Genomic DNA, 16179 nt, shown 5'->3' with positions numbered 1-16179 from the left:
GGGATCACTTTCAAAGAGATTAAAGAAACAATTTGAGTAAAAACCCAAGTTCTTAATAAATATCAAATGAACAACCTAAATCATTAAGTGAATCAAGAAAGAAATTATCCACTGAAACTTACATTAATTGAAGAAATAAGAGTCTACAAGTCGAACTAGATACTCTATAAGAACCTCTCTCAAAGGTGTGTAGTCATCAATCATCAAAACTTAGAAATATTACAAAATAAATAGTCTTTATAGGGGGGTCTGGAAAAAGAGAAAAAAAAGGGCCAAAGACCCAAAATAGAAACCTAATGGGTAAAAAATGGAAAGAAGCCCGCAATAGAAAGTCTGTTCGGATGCTGGTATGTTGTGATGGCTGCAATCCATTCAAATGTACTGCAAGCAAACTCAGTTGTTCTTATTTGGTTGTCCTTCGTTTTCTGCGAGGACTGCAATCACAGTTCTTCTTTGAGAAACCTCATGCAACATTAATGCTGCGATTGCACCTACCGATGCTGTGATACAACTACTTATTCCAACTTCATGGTTGCCCCCCAACTCTTCCTTTCGATCACCTCAATGCTCGGGTTGACTTTGTGTACGGCCTCCAAATTGGACTCTGAATGCATCTCTAGGAGGTGAATTGGTTTTGCTTCTCCTTAAGGACTCAATATTGATTAATCTCTTGGGGCTTGGGATATTCTGAATGTCCTTGTCGGACTGTGGTCCTAATCCTTGGTGTCTACATGTGGATCTTCATAAAAACCATTCAATAGGGAGGGTAAAATGGGCTTTACCGGGGGTGAATTTGGATTAATCGCGGGGGGGGGGGGGGGGGGGGGGGAGGATTAATGAGTTTTGAATATCAGATAGTTATACCGGGAACAAAAATATATAATCAACAGAATGCCTAACAATAATCAAGTGTTGATGTCATGTTTAGTTACAACCATTCTAAAGCTCTAGATTTTTGAGATGGCAATAGTTAAAATAGATGTCAAAGCAGCAGTGACCAGTGAGCACTCGATTCCAGCAAGGTCTATGTCTTATTAACTGAAAACCATTCTGAAAGCTCAAGTTACTGGAGATAAACAGATGTGTGTAAGTTTTATATATAATTAAAGGGTGAAGCAACCATATATTATCCATCTTTTGCATATATGATACTATTGGTCCACGCAAGACAGGTCCGAAAAGAAGTTTATCATTGCACGAAAGAAAATAAAGTAGAAAACCGCAAAGGAAATAAAAGCCTGTAAGGGAGATCAACAAAATTAAGGTACATCGGAGTTGCATATAACTTCTAGTAGCAACACAAAAGCTAGAACGTTGTTTCGAAGTGGAAACCACGAGGGCTAGCTAATAGCCTAATAATATTGACAAGGAGATGGCACGAAAATATTGCATAGTGGAAGATAGATTAAACAATGTTACATGAAAGAATTGCATAAATCATGATCAAGATCGTGCAAGAGGATTGTTACATGAAAACAATGTTCTGACAGATAGATTATCAAAGAAGAAACAGAAAACAGTTAATTCATTGTAGATGAGAAACTTTGGAGGGAAAAATTGAGGCCCATATTAAAAGCGATGATATGTAGCTTGGAAGTTGAACCAGGCAGGCATGAAAGGTAAATTTGAATAGTGATAAAGGCATAAGTACATCACAATGGTCAATGAACAAGGCAGAGCATGTTAATACATAATTGATCACTTTACTTTATCTGTCAATATTAATTGTCATTTGCAACAAATTGAATGTTATGAAAGAAGTTTCATCATCATATTTTCCTAATCATTCATATTCTCAAATGCTTCCTTAAAATCTTCCTTCACTTACGGTAATTTTCCTTTGTATTCATGTTCAAAGAATACAATAGTCAGCAAAAGGCTATGTTATATGGATCATTTTGTCTTAATTCTACCTGTGGTTTAATGACATTAGTTGAACTAGACGGACAAACCAAAATACCATAAAGAACAAAGTTTCTCTAGAAATATCAGAGCTAGAATATGCGATCTATCCAACTATTGTGTTCCCACTAGTAATACTAATTTTCCCTTGTATTCATGTCAAAAAATACAATAGTCAGCAAACGGCTATGTTATATGTCTACCTGTGGCTTCATGACATTAGTTGAACTAGACCGACAAACCAAAAAACATCAAGAACGAATTTTCTCCGGAAATATCAGAGCTAGATTCTTTGATCTATGTAAACATACACTCATTAATTAATTAGCATACGTTATAGCAAAGGTCAATGAGCATTTGAAGTTTGCGACAAGGTACAAGATTTCGTTTGCTACTTTCAAACCTTGTTGCCCAACTTAACTTCCTGATTCATTTATTTCCACCATCCACCAAAGCTTCACTCAAAAAAAGTTATTTCTAGGTGTGCCTAATTAGTAACTATATTAGCAATCTCAAGAAAATTCATGCCACCAACTGCAAAGGTTCCTCAAAAACTTACCTAACATTTTAATTAAATAATTCTTGGATTATAGTAACTGTCAATAAATGAAACAGTAAGCATGCAATAGCTCATAAAATTAAACATACATTCTAACGATGTATCTAGCTACAGCTACTCCCTTGGATCAGACTATGCAATTTTATCCCATAGAGTACTTTAAACATTTAGCAATTCAGGGCACTCTAAATTATTTTTTCCCATTGAGGGCACTCAAAAATCTACAAACGGAAAAGACCACTTCTATTTAAGCATTGAGCAATACATCTGTAACAGTGAAGAACTCGAGCAGAATCTCAGGCATTAACATACTTATTTGCAACCGAGAGATATAATGATGTTGCATTTTAGTGATCTGATAACAAGTTTCAGAGTAGAACTTAACAGATAGCTTTCTAGAAGGAGGTTTTGAAAGAACCTTACTAACATTATTTGGGTTCCTCCAAGAAACATCCATCAAATCAGGGATTTTGCGTTGGCAATATAGCAATCTTTGCAGCTTACTTATGACCCCAAAAAAAGAGCAATTATTGCAGCTTCTCCTCGGAAATTCTCTTCCTCACATTGTTTTCTTTTTCCAAGCATAAAACTTTGTTTTCAGATGCTAAAGTACACAAATCAAACAGAAATCTTCATTCTTCTCCAGTCAAGACCATAATGGTACTCTGTTACTAGATAATTTAGGTTAATGAATCCCAGTGAAGGTGGATAAGTACATGGACAAGTCCTGTCGGATAATTAACTATGTAGAACAGCCAAAAAAAGGGTCCATTGGCAGACATTGCAATTAGTTAATCACTCAAAGTTGAAGAAACTTGCAGGAAAAGTTAAGGTATGACAAAATTTATAAATAATCTATGCAAGGTTACATTCAAGTTACGATATCATGTTTTACAGATGGCATGAGATGATTTAAATGGTTAGTGAGAATTCATATAACCGACCCAAAAAAGTGTGTATGTGTGTGTATATATATATGTATATATATATATATGACCCCACATGTTTTGGGATAGAGGCATAGTTGTTGTAGAGTTAGCTAATTATATTTTAAAATGACTACCTCTTGTTGGCAGTATGAAAGAAGGCACAACATGTCAATAATTAGTCTCAACCTTCGTTGATTGGTTCTGATTTTCCAGATTCTTGTATTATCATTTACTTCCAACTAATTTTGGGTTCAAAGTAAGCTTTATCACCAAATGTTCCTATTCAGCCATTCAACTTTCAAAGGCTCCTTCAGAACTCAATCTCGGAGGTTCCTCAAAAACTTACCTTTCCTTTAGCTACTTATCCTTCGTATATTAATGTCCACAGCTTCACAGGAATGGCCAATAAAGGAACTCTAACTAAGCAAATGAAGGATACAATTCGTAGAAAACTGTATCACGAAAATTTAACGAAAACTTATCTGTTCCCATCCCTCTATTAGATATTAGGAATGTAAACACATGGCCACAAACAAAACCTTAAGTTTTCAGGCCCTCACAATTCTTCAAATGGGAAATCATAACAATTTGGCAACATATTTAGAATGAAATGGATGTATTGGTAACATCTCTCACAAAATCTAAGGCATCAATAACTGAAATTGCACCTGGAACATAAAGATCATATACCATTTCCTATTTTCCCCCAAATTATAGTAATCCAAAAGTTGTATAAACCTTTTCATATAGTACTAACAGTAAACTTCTAAATCTCAACACAAACTACATACAGTTGACTTCAAAGCAGATCGAAACAGAGAACTATATTTATATAAGCAGCCATTGAAACAGAGTTTTTTTTTTACCTACTAGTGTAGCAGTATAATAGTGAATTCATCACAAATCATTTGAAAGTGTCATCATCACTGAGCTCATCTTCAATGCTAGAAATATCCAATCTAGCAGATGCTTGCTTCGCCCACTTAACAATCTTTTCAGCTTCTCTATTAATCTTTTCTTGCTCCATCATAGCTTTCTTCATCAACTTCTCTTGATTTTTCAACGAAAACGCACTCAAATCCGATAAAAACTCATCATCATCATCATTCTTCCCCCATTTCATACCCCGATTCTCTTTCCCCTTTTTATTAGACCCCTTCTTCATAGGTGAACACCAAAAGCACCCAGTTTTCATTGGTGGAGACAAACAATCCTTTGAAAATTCCCAAGAATCTGATGACATTGAACCGGACAAAGATTTTGACTTTTTCCCCTTTTTTCCATCTGCGGATTTTGTAAAAGCATCATCTTTATTCGAATGAACCTTTGATTTTGTTTGTTTTTTAACAAATTCATGTTCCAAATTCACCTCAAAACCCTTTTCCTCAACTGGGGTTTTTGTATAAACATCATTTTTAACATTTTCTTGAACAAACCCATGCCCCAAATTCACTTCTGAACCCTTTTCCTGAACTGGGGTTCCTTCAATTTTCTCATTGTCGTCATCATCATAACTTTTCTTGGTTTTTGGGAACTCCGAGGAACAGAAACTTCTAGAACTTTTTGTGAGAGTATAGGGTTTTGAGGATGTTGTTGGAAGTGATTTGAGTTTGCGAAAGCGAGTTTCAAGCTGAGTGGGGAGGAGAGAGTCATTAAAGCCAGAGCAGTTTATAGCAGCAACTTGTTCAAGAACAGATTGGTCCATCGCTTGAGAAAGGAGTTCATTTACTGCTTTTTCATTGTCGCTATCATCAGAAAGAAATGAGAAATCTGCCATTATCTAAAATGAGGGGAGAAGTAGAAGAAAGCAGAAAATTAAGCTGATTTTTCTCAGTGCAATTGAACTATTGAAGTGGTGTAAATGGGGAGGAGCTTCTTTCATTGCTATAACGTTATATTTTGGAACGTTATATTCGGGAGTCAAAAAGTCTGGGATTGTGGGACCCATCATTTGATGCTATTTCCAATTCTTGCTTATTTGTGTGTTAGTGTGACAAGCCTAGGGGTGTAATTGTGTTAGCTTACTGTACTTACATAGGTCGGTTCCATTAGAAATTTTTATTTAACAACCAAATTACTTGTTTTCGATTAGAATTTTTTATTTTACAACCAAATTAGTTGTGTTAGTTTGCTATATTTATAAGTCAAATTTTTTAATCTCAATTTACCTAACCAGTAAAAATGGGATGTTTTTAATCTCGATTTTTTTGGTTTTTTGAATTTTTTTTTTGTTGTTCGATGTAAAGCGTCTTGCAATAATATTTGTTTGTTTCTTGTGAAATACAATATAAATTTTCCTATTATTTCATACAATCATACCGAATTCAGTTAATTGTAATCAATTACAACTGTTAGCTCATGCTATCACACTTTGACGAAGCATAATAGCTCCCATAATAGTTATGGCTGGATTTGGAAATTAAAAGTACCTCCCAAAATTAAGGCATTCGTTTGGTTGTGCAGCCATAAAAAAACTACCTACACGTGCTTGATCTGTACATGCACACTAGGTATTTGCTCCTTCTGCCTTACAGCAGGTAAAACCATCCATCATCTTCTCATTAACTGCCCCAACGCAAGGCAATAATGCTGGACTTCGATGAACCTTCTTTCCTTTAATTGTACCCAAAAAAATACTGTACATCATTGGAAGACGAAACACATACTTGGTTTCGCAAAGTTATTAAATTCAAGCAACTGGTAATTTTCAATCATATTCTTCCCTTCACATTTGGCATTATTGGATCACCAAAAATAGAAACTTTATAATACAATATTCCATCCTTTATCAAGTTAAACACCAAGGCTTGGCAGGTAGACGAGGAGTACTTTTCAGGAACTCAAGTAATAGAATATGCAGGTAGTACAACCGTACGTGGCTCCAACACCTGTTATGAGAGAACTGGTGACACTATACTATGGCTTATAAGTGGCACTACACAACAAATTACAACCTCTTGAAATAAACGTAGATCAAACTAGTATTAGAAGATCGAGCAAGATGCACAAGGTTAAAGCACAACAACATGCAACGGACAACAACAATCTTTTTTGTCATCCTCTATAGGATGTTGGTACACGGGATCCACCTTTTTATACTCCACGGGGTCCTCCTTTTTGTATTCCTCCTGTTAATGACTCCCCAGGGTTAAAACCCATACCTAAATAGTAGTATTGTCACCACAAATGCTATTGCATGTATTGCTATAAGTGCGTCACAACACAAATTCAATGTACTTGTTATTTAGTTTTTCATATAATATAATCATCTTGACCAAAAAAAAATAAAAAATTATGAATATTGGGCTATAATTGTAAGCCAAAACCTGATGTGAAAATGTTAAGAAATAAAATTATGGTAAAGTTAAAGAATATTTATAAATTACATTATAATAAATATTTTTATGTATAAAATAATATTTAAAAATATATACATATAATATCAGGTTGATTGGTCTCGATTTGACCTTTTTTTAATTAATATCAAACCAAACAAGTTATGAGATTTTGGGATCCAAATGTCCTTTCCCCAAATTTTGAGTATAGAAATTAATTGATTTGCTGGGAAAGAGGAAGGGATAATGGGAAGAAAAGAAATAATTAACGTTTCTTCCTATAAACAAAACACAGTGACATGGATATGAATTTGTACCTGCTAACGTAGCTTAATCAAATCTCAAACCATAAATTGTTCCTAACACTTTATTTCTCTCGAAAACAAAGCAAAATTACTACGGAACTAAATGTCTTTTGGTGTTGATTGGGAAGAAGATGAGAAAGAATTTTCTGATTTTTCTGTTACTCTTTCTACTGCTCTTTTTGAAGAAGAAGATGTTGAGATTTTTGTTATTTAAGATGAAATAGTCTTAAAATGAGGGTGAATGGGAAATGGAGGGAAAATAAAATTTTTGAGTAAAATTTTAAGTTTCCCTCTTGACAATGAGACATTGTCCCATATTGGAAGAAGAAAAGATTTTTGGTGGGTATATATATAATTGCTCTTCTTGTAGCTCTTAAAGAGTTAAGAAGAAAGCAAGCCTCGCGCCGTCGTCGTCGCTCGCTCGGCTTCGGAAGAATTTTTTGGACCAAATTTATTTGTTAATAGTAAATATTAACGTAAGATTATCCGCATTTGTAACGGATATGTTTCAATCCGTGTATTGACCACCAGCTGCAATAGCAGCCGCCTAATGCTCTTCCCATCATGATCAAGTGCTTGCTCCACAAACAAGCTAGTGCATGCTCCACCATGCAGGATGGAGGGTCGTTCATCTTCAAAGCTGGTTGCTATATATATGTGCAGCAGCTGTTGAAGAAAGACACGAATGAAAAATAAAAACACCAACAAAACTGAAAACGCTCAACTTTGGCTATACACTGCACTCCTTCCTCTCAGCATTTCTATACGATTTTCTGAGTTTCTACTCCTTTGTTCTGCATTGTTTTAACTTCAAACAAAGCAACTGTAAGTGTGATTTGCTACCGAACTTTGTGTTCGCTGAAACACTAAGGTTTGAAGTACCGCTACATCAGTGTGTTATTCGTTCTATCCTGGGAGGAAATAATCCATAACCTTGGGTACTAGGAGGGGATTAAATTCCTTAAGGAAACACTGTGAATTCAGTGGGCTCGAATTTATTACTGTTTCATTACGATAACTTATATTTCCCTAAATTATTATTTACAAATACAGCAATATTGGCGGGACTAACAATCTTAAGGAATTTAATATTTATTTTTGTATTTGTGTTATTCTTATTATTCTGCAAACTAAAACCTTTGTGGTTTTGTGTACTCCCGTTTTGGAGAGTAAAATCTTCGTGGCATTTTGTTGGAGATTCAAATCTACGTGATTTTTACTCCAGTATGAAAACGTGTATTAAACGTTTATTTGTATTTTTTTTTTCTAGAAAAAAATGACGACTGAAAGCGAAAACCAAGTTGTTCCGATGGTGACTGCCAACGCATCGACAAACCAAACACCGGCGTTGGCACCGGCAGAAAAACCCGAAAATTTTTTCGGGATTGATTTCAAGCGCTGGCAGTAGAAGATGTTCTTCTACTTAACTACGTTATGTCTACAGAAGTTCATCAAGGAAGATGTTCCTGATCTGCCAGATAAAACTCTAGAGAATGAACGCTTTATCGTGATTGAAGCGTGGAAGCATTCTGATTTTTTATGCAAGAATTATATTCTTAGCGGACTGGATGATAATCTGTATAATGTATACAGTGGCGTGGAGACGTCAAAAGAATTATGGAATGCGCTTGAAAAGAAATATAAAACTGAAGATGCCGGGATGAAGAAATTCGTTGCCGCAAAATTTCTGGACTACAAAATGGTAGATAGCAAGTCTGTTATTACCCAAGTTCAGGAATTACAAGTGATTATTCATGATCTACTTGCCGAAGGTCTTGTCATCAATGAAGCATTCCAAGTATCAGCAATGATTGAGAAGTTGCCTCCGTTGTGGAAGGACTTCAAAAATTATTTGAAACACAAACGAAAGGAAATGTCCCTTGAAGATCTCATTGTTCGGTTGAGAATCGAAGAGGACAATAAAGCTGCTGAAAGGAGAGGCTGTGGAAATTCAACAATAATGGGAGCAAATATTGTTGAAGATAACAAAAAGAGGAAGAAGGCTTCTGGTCCGAAATACAACCCAAGCAAGAAGCGGTTCAGTGGAAACTGCTACAACTGTGAGAAAATCGGACACAAATCTACGGAGTGTCGTGCTCCGAAGAAAGACAAGAAAAGGGGTCAAGCAAACATGGTAGTAAACCATGATGATGTTGATAACTTGTGTGCCATGCTTTCTGAATGTAACTTGGTGGGAAATCCTAAACTGTGGTGGTTTGATTCAGGAGCCACTCGCCATGTTTGTGCAGTTAGAGAAGCTTTTGCTACTTATGCTCCTGCTGGACCCGGAGAGACAGTTTATATGGGAAATGCTTCAACAGCAAAAGTTGAAGGATATGGGAAGATATTTCTGAAAATGACTTCTGGCAAGGTCATGACTTTGAACAATGTCCTTCATGTTCCCGAAATGAGAAAGAATTTAGTCTCTACTGGACTTCTTGTTAAGCACGGTTTTAAGTGCGTTTTTGTGTCCGACAAGGTTGTCATTAGTAAGAATGAAATATTTGTAGGAAAAGGTTACCTCACCGAGGGCCTTTTCAATCTGAATGTAATGGTTGTGGAAAACAATAATAATATTTCAGCTTCTTCTTACTTACTTGAGTCAAATGATTTATGGCATGTACGTTTGGGTCATGTCAATTATAAAACCTTGCGAAAAATGATTAACTTGGAAGTACTGCCTAAGTTTGAATGCGAAAAATCAAAATGTCAAATATGTGTGGAATCTAAGTATGTTAAACATCCTTATAAGTCAGTTGAAAGGAATTCAAATCCTTTAGACTTAATTCACACAGATATTTGTGACATGAAGTCAATACCATCTCGCGGTGGAAAGAAGTATTTCATAACTTTTATTGACGATGGTACTCGATATTGCTATGTTTACTTACTGAATAGTAAAGATGAAGCAATAGACGCATTCAGGCAATACAAAAATGAAGTTGAAACGCAACTTAACAAGAAAGTAAAAATGATAAGAAGTGATAGGGGTGGTGAATATGAATCTCCTTTTGAAGAAATATGTTTAGAATATGGAATTATTCATCAAACAACAGCCCCTTACATGCCCCAATCTAATGGGATTGCGAAAAGAAAGAATCGCACATTAAAGGAGATGATGAATGCGTTGTTGATAAGTTCTGGTTTGCCACAGAACTTGTGGGGGAAGCCATTCTTACGGCTAATCGAATATTAAATCGAGTACCCCATAGCAAAACACAATCCATTCCATATGAAAAATGGAAAGGAAGGAAGCCCAACTTGAATTATTTTAAAGTGTGGGGGTGTTTGGCAAAAGTGCAAGTTCCTAAACCCAAAAGGGTAAAGATAGGACCGAAAACCGTTGATTGTGTTTTCATAGGATATGCGACAAATAGTAAAGCATATCGATTTATGGTTCATAAATCAGAAAATCCCGACATTCATAATAATACGGTTATAGAATCAGATAATGCTGAGTTCTTTGAAAATATATATCCGTATAAAAAGGAATGTGAGTCGTTTGGTGAAGGATCTAAACGACCTCGGGAAGAAACAAAAGAAAGTACATGTAATCAGGAGGATCCAAGATGTAGTAAACGTCAAAGAACATCTACTTCATTTGGACCAGATTTTGTGACTTTCTTATTGGAGAATGAGCCTCAAACATTTAAAGAAGCTATGACTTCTTCGGAATCATTGTTTTGGAAAGAGGCAGTCAATAGTGAAATAGAATCCATATTGAACAACCATACATGGAAATTGGTTGATCTTCCTCCTAGAAATAAACCTTTGGGTTCTAAATAGATTTTTAAGAGAAAAATCAAAAATGATTGCACTATTGATAAATTCAAGGCAAGACTCGTAGTCAAAGGGTATAGACAACGAGAAGGTCTAGACTACTTTGATAAATACTCTCCAGTTATAAGACTTACGTCCATACGGATGTTAGTAGCATTAGCTGCGGTGTATGGTCTTGAAATTCATCAAATGGATGTTAAGACGGCCTTCTTAAATGGAGAGTTGGAGGAAGAAATTTACATGGAACAACCTGAAGGGTTTACGGTTCCAGGTAAAGAAAAGAAGGTATGTAGACTTGTTAAGTCTCTTTACGGACTAAAATAAGCACCCAAACAATGGCATGCGAAATTTGACCAAACAATGTTGTCAAATAATTTTAAGATAAATGAATGTGATAAATGTGTGTACATTAAAAATGTTCCAAATCACATAGTCATTGTTTGCCTATATGTGGATGATATACTGATAATGAGTAATGACATTGCCAACATAAATGCTACTAAGCGTATGCTCAATAACAAGTTTGATATGAAAGACTTGGGAGTTGCTGATTTAATTCTGGGAATTAAGATCCATAAGACTCCTCAAGGTCTGGCATTGTCACAATCTCATTATATTAAGACAGTACTTGAAAAATTCAAGCACTTGGGCTTTAAAGTTGCAAAGACTCCAATTGACGTGAATCTTGCATTAGCAAAGAATAAAGGCCAAAGCATATCACAATTGGATTATGCTCGTGTGTTGGGATGCTTAATGTATATCATGAATTGTACACGACCAGATATAGCTTGTGCTATAAGTAAACTGAGTCGATATACGAGCAATCCAGGCCAATCTCATTGGATGGCAATGAAACGAGTTTTGGGATATTTAGAACATACCCAGAACTTTGAATTGCACTACAGTAATTTCCCTGCGGTGATTGAGGGATACTGTGATGCAAATTGGATCACCGGTTCAACTGATTATAATTCCACGAGTGGATATGTATTCACTATTGGTGGAGGAGCGGTATCTTGGAAGTTGTCCAAACAAACATGTATTGCCCGCTCTACAATGGAGGCTGAATTCATAGCCTTAGATAAAGCCGGTGAAGAATCTGAATGGCTCCGGAATTTCTTAGAAGACATTCCATTTTGGCCCAAACCGTTGGCACCAATATGCATACATTGTGATAGTCAAGCGGCAATTGGAAGGGCTGGGAGCGTTATGTATAACGGTAAATCTCGTCATATACGACGAAGACATAAAACCGTTAGGCAATTACTCTCTAGAGGAATTATCACGATTGACTATGTAAAGTCAAGTGATAATGTGTAGGATCCACTTACAAAAGTCCTAAATAGAGAGGTAGTTGAGAAATCATCAAGGGGAATGGGGCTATGGCCGAGAACAAGTTATTGTGGCGGTAACTCTACCTAGAAGACTGGAGATCCCAAGATCTAGGTTCAAGGAGATCAAACAAAGTCATTAATGACGGTTCAACATTGTCAAATAAAATTTTAGTCTGTTCTCGTGATGAGACAATGTTCAGTACCAAGGATAAAACATTAAGGCTTTTTAATAATTTCTAAATTTGATACGGGGTATATCAAATAGTGTATCTACAGGATGACACGTTTAGGAATCACCTATGTAAGTGTGAAGTTTTAGCCGCTTCAAGGAGAACTTTGTAAGGCCAGTTCTCTACGCACTTATGAAACCAGGCAGTGTTCATGACTGAAACGAACACAACAATGAGAACCAAACACGGTTAAGGGTTGATTGTATGACTTATGGTTGTCTAGGTATACACCAAAGATCAACGGTTCAAAGATATCAAATCTACCGATTGACCGAGTATATCCGACATAAGTTTACTACGGAAAGTTCAAAGGAAAACCTACTTATCCAGATGCGATTAATCCTTGCTTGCAAATCACACAGTTTTTCCATGCATACTTCCGTGATATAGCCATTCCCCATTCATGTGGGGGATTGTTGAAGTTTTTGTTATTTAAGATGAAATAGTCTTAAAATGAGGGTGAATGGGAAATGGAGGAAAAATGAAATTTTTGAGTAAAATTTTATGTTTTCCCCTCTTGACAATGAGACATTGTCCTATATTGGAAGAGGAAAAGATTTTTGGTGGGTATATATATAATTGCTCTTCTTGTAGCTCTTAAAGAGTTAAGAAGAAAGCAAGCCTCGCGCCGTCGTCGTCGTCGCTCGCTCGGCTCGGCTTCGGCTACGGCTTCGGCTTCGGCTTTGGATTTGGATTTGGATTTGGATTTGGTCAAATGATCGATTGATTGATTAATTTTTTTGACCAAATTTATTTGTTAATTATAAATATTAACGTAAGATTATCCGCATTTGTAACGGATATGTTCCAATCCGTGTATTGACCACCAGCTGCAATAGCAGCCGCCTAATGCTCTTCCCACCATGGCCAAGTGCTTGCTCCACAAACAAGCTAGTGCATGCTCCACCATGGAGGGTGGAGGGTCGTTCATCTTCAAAGCTGACTGCTATATATATGTGCAGCAGCTGTTGAAGAAAGACACGAACGAAAAATGAAAACACCAACAAAACTGAAAATGCTCAACTTTGGCTATACATTGCACTCCTTCCTCTCAGCATTTCTATACAATTTTCTGAGTTTCTACTCCTTTGTTCTGTATTGTTTTAACTTCAAACAAAGCAACTGTAAGTGTGATTTGCTACCGAACTTTGTGTTCGCTGAAACACTGGGGTTTGAAGTACCGCTACACCAGTGTGTTATTCGTTCTATCATGGGAGGAAATAATTCATAACCTTGGGTACTAGGAGGGGATTAAATTCCTTAAGGAAACACTGTGAATTCAGTGGGCTCGAATTTATTACTGTTTTATTATGATAACTTATATTTCCCAGAATTATTATTTACAAATACAGCAATATTGGCGGGACTAACAGAAGAAATATCACGTGTAAGAAGAGAAGAAAAATAGCATCCCACTACACTTAAATGTATAGCAACTCTTCTGAAGAAGTTATTTTAAACCCTCTCTTTTTCAAATTCTTTCTTTTCCAAACGGCTTGTGTCAGCCCATATGAAGCAACATGATACTCGGATCCAATATCCAACATCTCACTTCGTTCATAATGGGCTAGGCTCAAACCAGTATCATGAAAATAACACATAAAATTCATACAGACAAGTAATTCGTGCGACCTGCGAGCATCAAGAGTTATAATTTTTCAAACCGTTCAAGGTTATACAAAAACTTTATGTAAAAATTTAATCACAAACGGAAAGGATTCACTACTAATATGAGGATTTTATTACTCGCAGTACCCTAGATATCACTCGATAATCCAGTAGCTAGTTATCTGATCCCCCATCCTCTAAAGAGGTGAACCCGATTTATGTATAACATTGTATCCATAATTAGATTCAATACCCTTATGGTAGTGCAATGGCCGACCTACGAATACAAGCTAAATTACTAATTTTTTGTTATCTTTCCTTTCTATACTCGAATCTATCCATCCCAGATCAACAGTTTTCTTAGACATGCACTGTATTGTCAAATCACTCGTAGCTATCTGTGACATGCTAAAGTAGAAGCATTTATTGGTACTTCAAGATACAGTAAAAAGTCAAAGAGTATTCGTCAATTTTGACTTTCTGGGTCTCACACAATGAAGAAACAGGGGTCCAATCTTTCATTAACCCATTGATCGCTAAGCGCACGTGGTATGAAATACGTGTTACGGTGCTCTTGGCATGTGTGTCTCATTATTTTTTATGCATTCAACACCGTATGGATCTTGTCTAGACACCTCCAGATATCTAAATTGAGTTTCTCACTTCAATAATCCTCAAATCCAACTTTTTAAAAAAACTCTCATCTGGCTTACAAAACAAGCCATATTAGAATGGTGGAATTTGTAAGTCTAGCTAGTTGTCAAGACCGACCTTTACAAGTGAAATATGACCTCGCACTATTCAAGGTTCTATAAGGTCTCATCTCTTCATGATTCTCAACGTAAGAGAAAATTACTCATGTGAGAGAGTTAATCTTGTTACTTGTTGATGATAAGCTAGGAACTTATATTTTTAACTATATTTCGCACTCTATTTACTACACTTTGATTGTATTTAAGCGTAATTATTAGTACTTTGTACTTATTACGTGTGTTATGTTGTGTAGAATGTGATTTCGAGTGAAGAAGCAAGTTTAGAGCTAAAATAGTTGACTTGAAGCTTTGAAGTCTGAGTAAAAAGCCCAAGAAATTAAGCTGGGATCAAGTTCAGGGGTCGAGAACCAAGTCTGGATGTCAAAAAGTGAGAAAAAAAGATTACTCAAAGAAACATTCACTACCATGTCGCGAGGCACAAGGTTCTAGTGCAAAATTTTTGTTGAGTGGAAAAACTTGCTATCTGACCTTTTCGATTGGCGTGGCGCATGGGGCAACATGTGGCGTGCCGCTCCTGTGTAATTTACATAGAGTGATTTCTCACTTCAGTTGGGAAAAGGTATTTTCGTCCGGACCCGCTTTTACATGGTATAAATACACCAAAAACATATTTTTTTTAAAGGACCTTTGGCCTATGAAAGATTGGGGGAGAATTGGAGACTCAAAGCACAAGGATTCATCATTCGTTCCTCAACTCAACACCCGAGTTTGGATTGAATTCTTATTTTCTTATTCTTCAACTTTATTTGTGATGACTTTCTCCATGATTATGGAGTAGTTTGCTTTAGGGTTTGACGGATATGGTATTTTTATTGATATTTGTGGATTTTAACTCTAGTTATTTGCATGAATTTGTTTATGGAGCTTTGAAATGATTGCAATTTTGTTCACCGAATTATTTAATCAAAAGAGGAATATTTTTTGGGTGATTATCTTTGCATTATTTCTTTTGATTTAATTCAGTGATTCTCTTAAGTAATCGAAAGAGCTTGTTGCATTATTGATTAAATCAAATTAGGAAAATATTCAAGAGATGTTTTCCTAAAGACTAGTCCATTAACGTGTTCTTGCATATCTTCACAGTGATTTACATTAGTTTATCTCGTAGAGTTCAGATTTAATCGAGAGAGCAGTCTTGGCTACACGATTGAACTAATCATTGAGTGAATTCATGAGAATCATTAAATCATTAAATTGAACTAAACTAGAGTTAGATCCCGAATAACTATCTTGTGCCTATCCTGCCACGACCCTTATTTCTCTCATTGATTATTTCGGTGTTGCTAAACTCTTGTCTTTCTGTGATCAATTGTTAATTGCTTTAGTTTTAATAGTTAGTTTTAGTTTATAACCATCCCAACCAAAGTGTTAATCATCCTGAATAGCATGTAAGCCAGAAATTACTTGAACATTATTTAAATCCA

At 35.9% G+C, this 16179-nt stretch overlaps 1 protein-coding gene across 1 annotated transcript; it reads right to left on the bottom strand.

Annotated features, from left to right (window-relative positions):
• Window positions 1–4059: 4059 nt before the first annotated feature.
• Window positions 4060–5292, bottom strand: LOC104114178 (uncharacterized). Its single transcript, XM_009624555.4, has one exon. The coding sequence runs from the start codon at window positions 5165–5167 to the stop codon at window positions 4295–4297; it is 873 nt and encodes a 290-aa protein (XP_009622850.1). The 5' UTR covers window positions 5168–5292; the 3' UTR covers window positions 4060–4294.
• Between the last annotated feature and the right edge of the window lie 10887 nt (window positions 5293–16179).

This window comes from Nicotiana tomentosiformis, chromosome 8, assembly GCF_000390325.3.
Source record: "Nicotiana tomentosiformis chromosome 8, ASM39032v3, whole genome shotgun sequence".
NCBI lineage: Eukaryota > Viridiplantae > Streptophyta > Magnoliopsida > Solanales > Solanaceae > Nicotiana > Nicotiana tomentosiformis.
This window is presented reverse-complemented; position numbering and strand designations above follow the sequence as displayed.

Bases quoted from the DNA above. Each gene is read 5' to 3' on its own strand.
- LOC104114178 (XM_009624555.4), bottom strand. From the start codon at position 5,167: ATGGCAGATTTCTCATTTCTTTCTGATGATAGCGACAATGAAAAAGCA.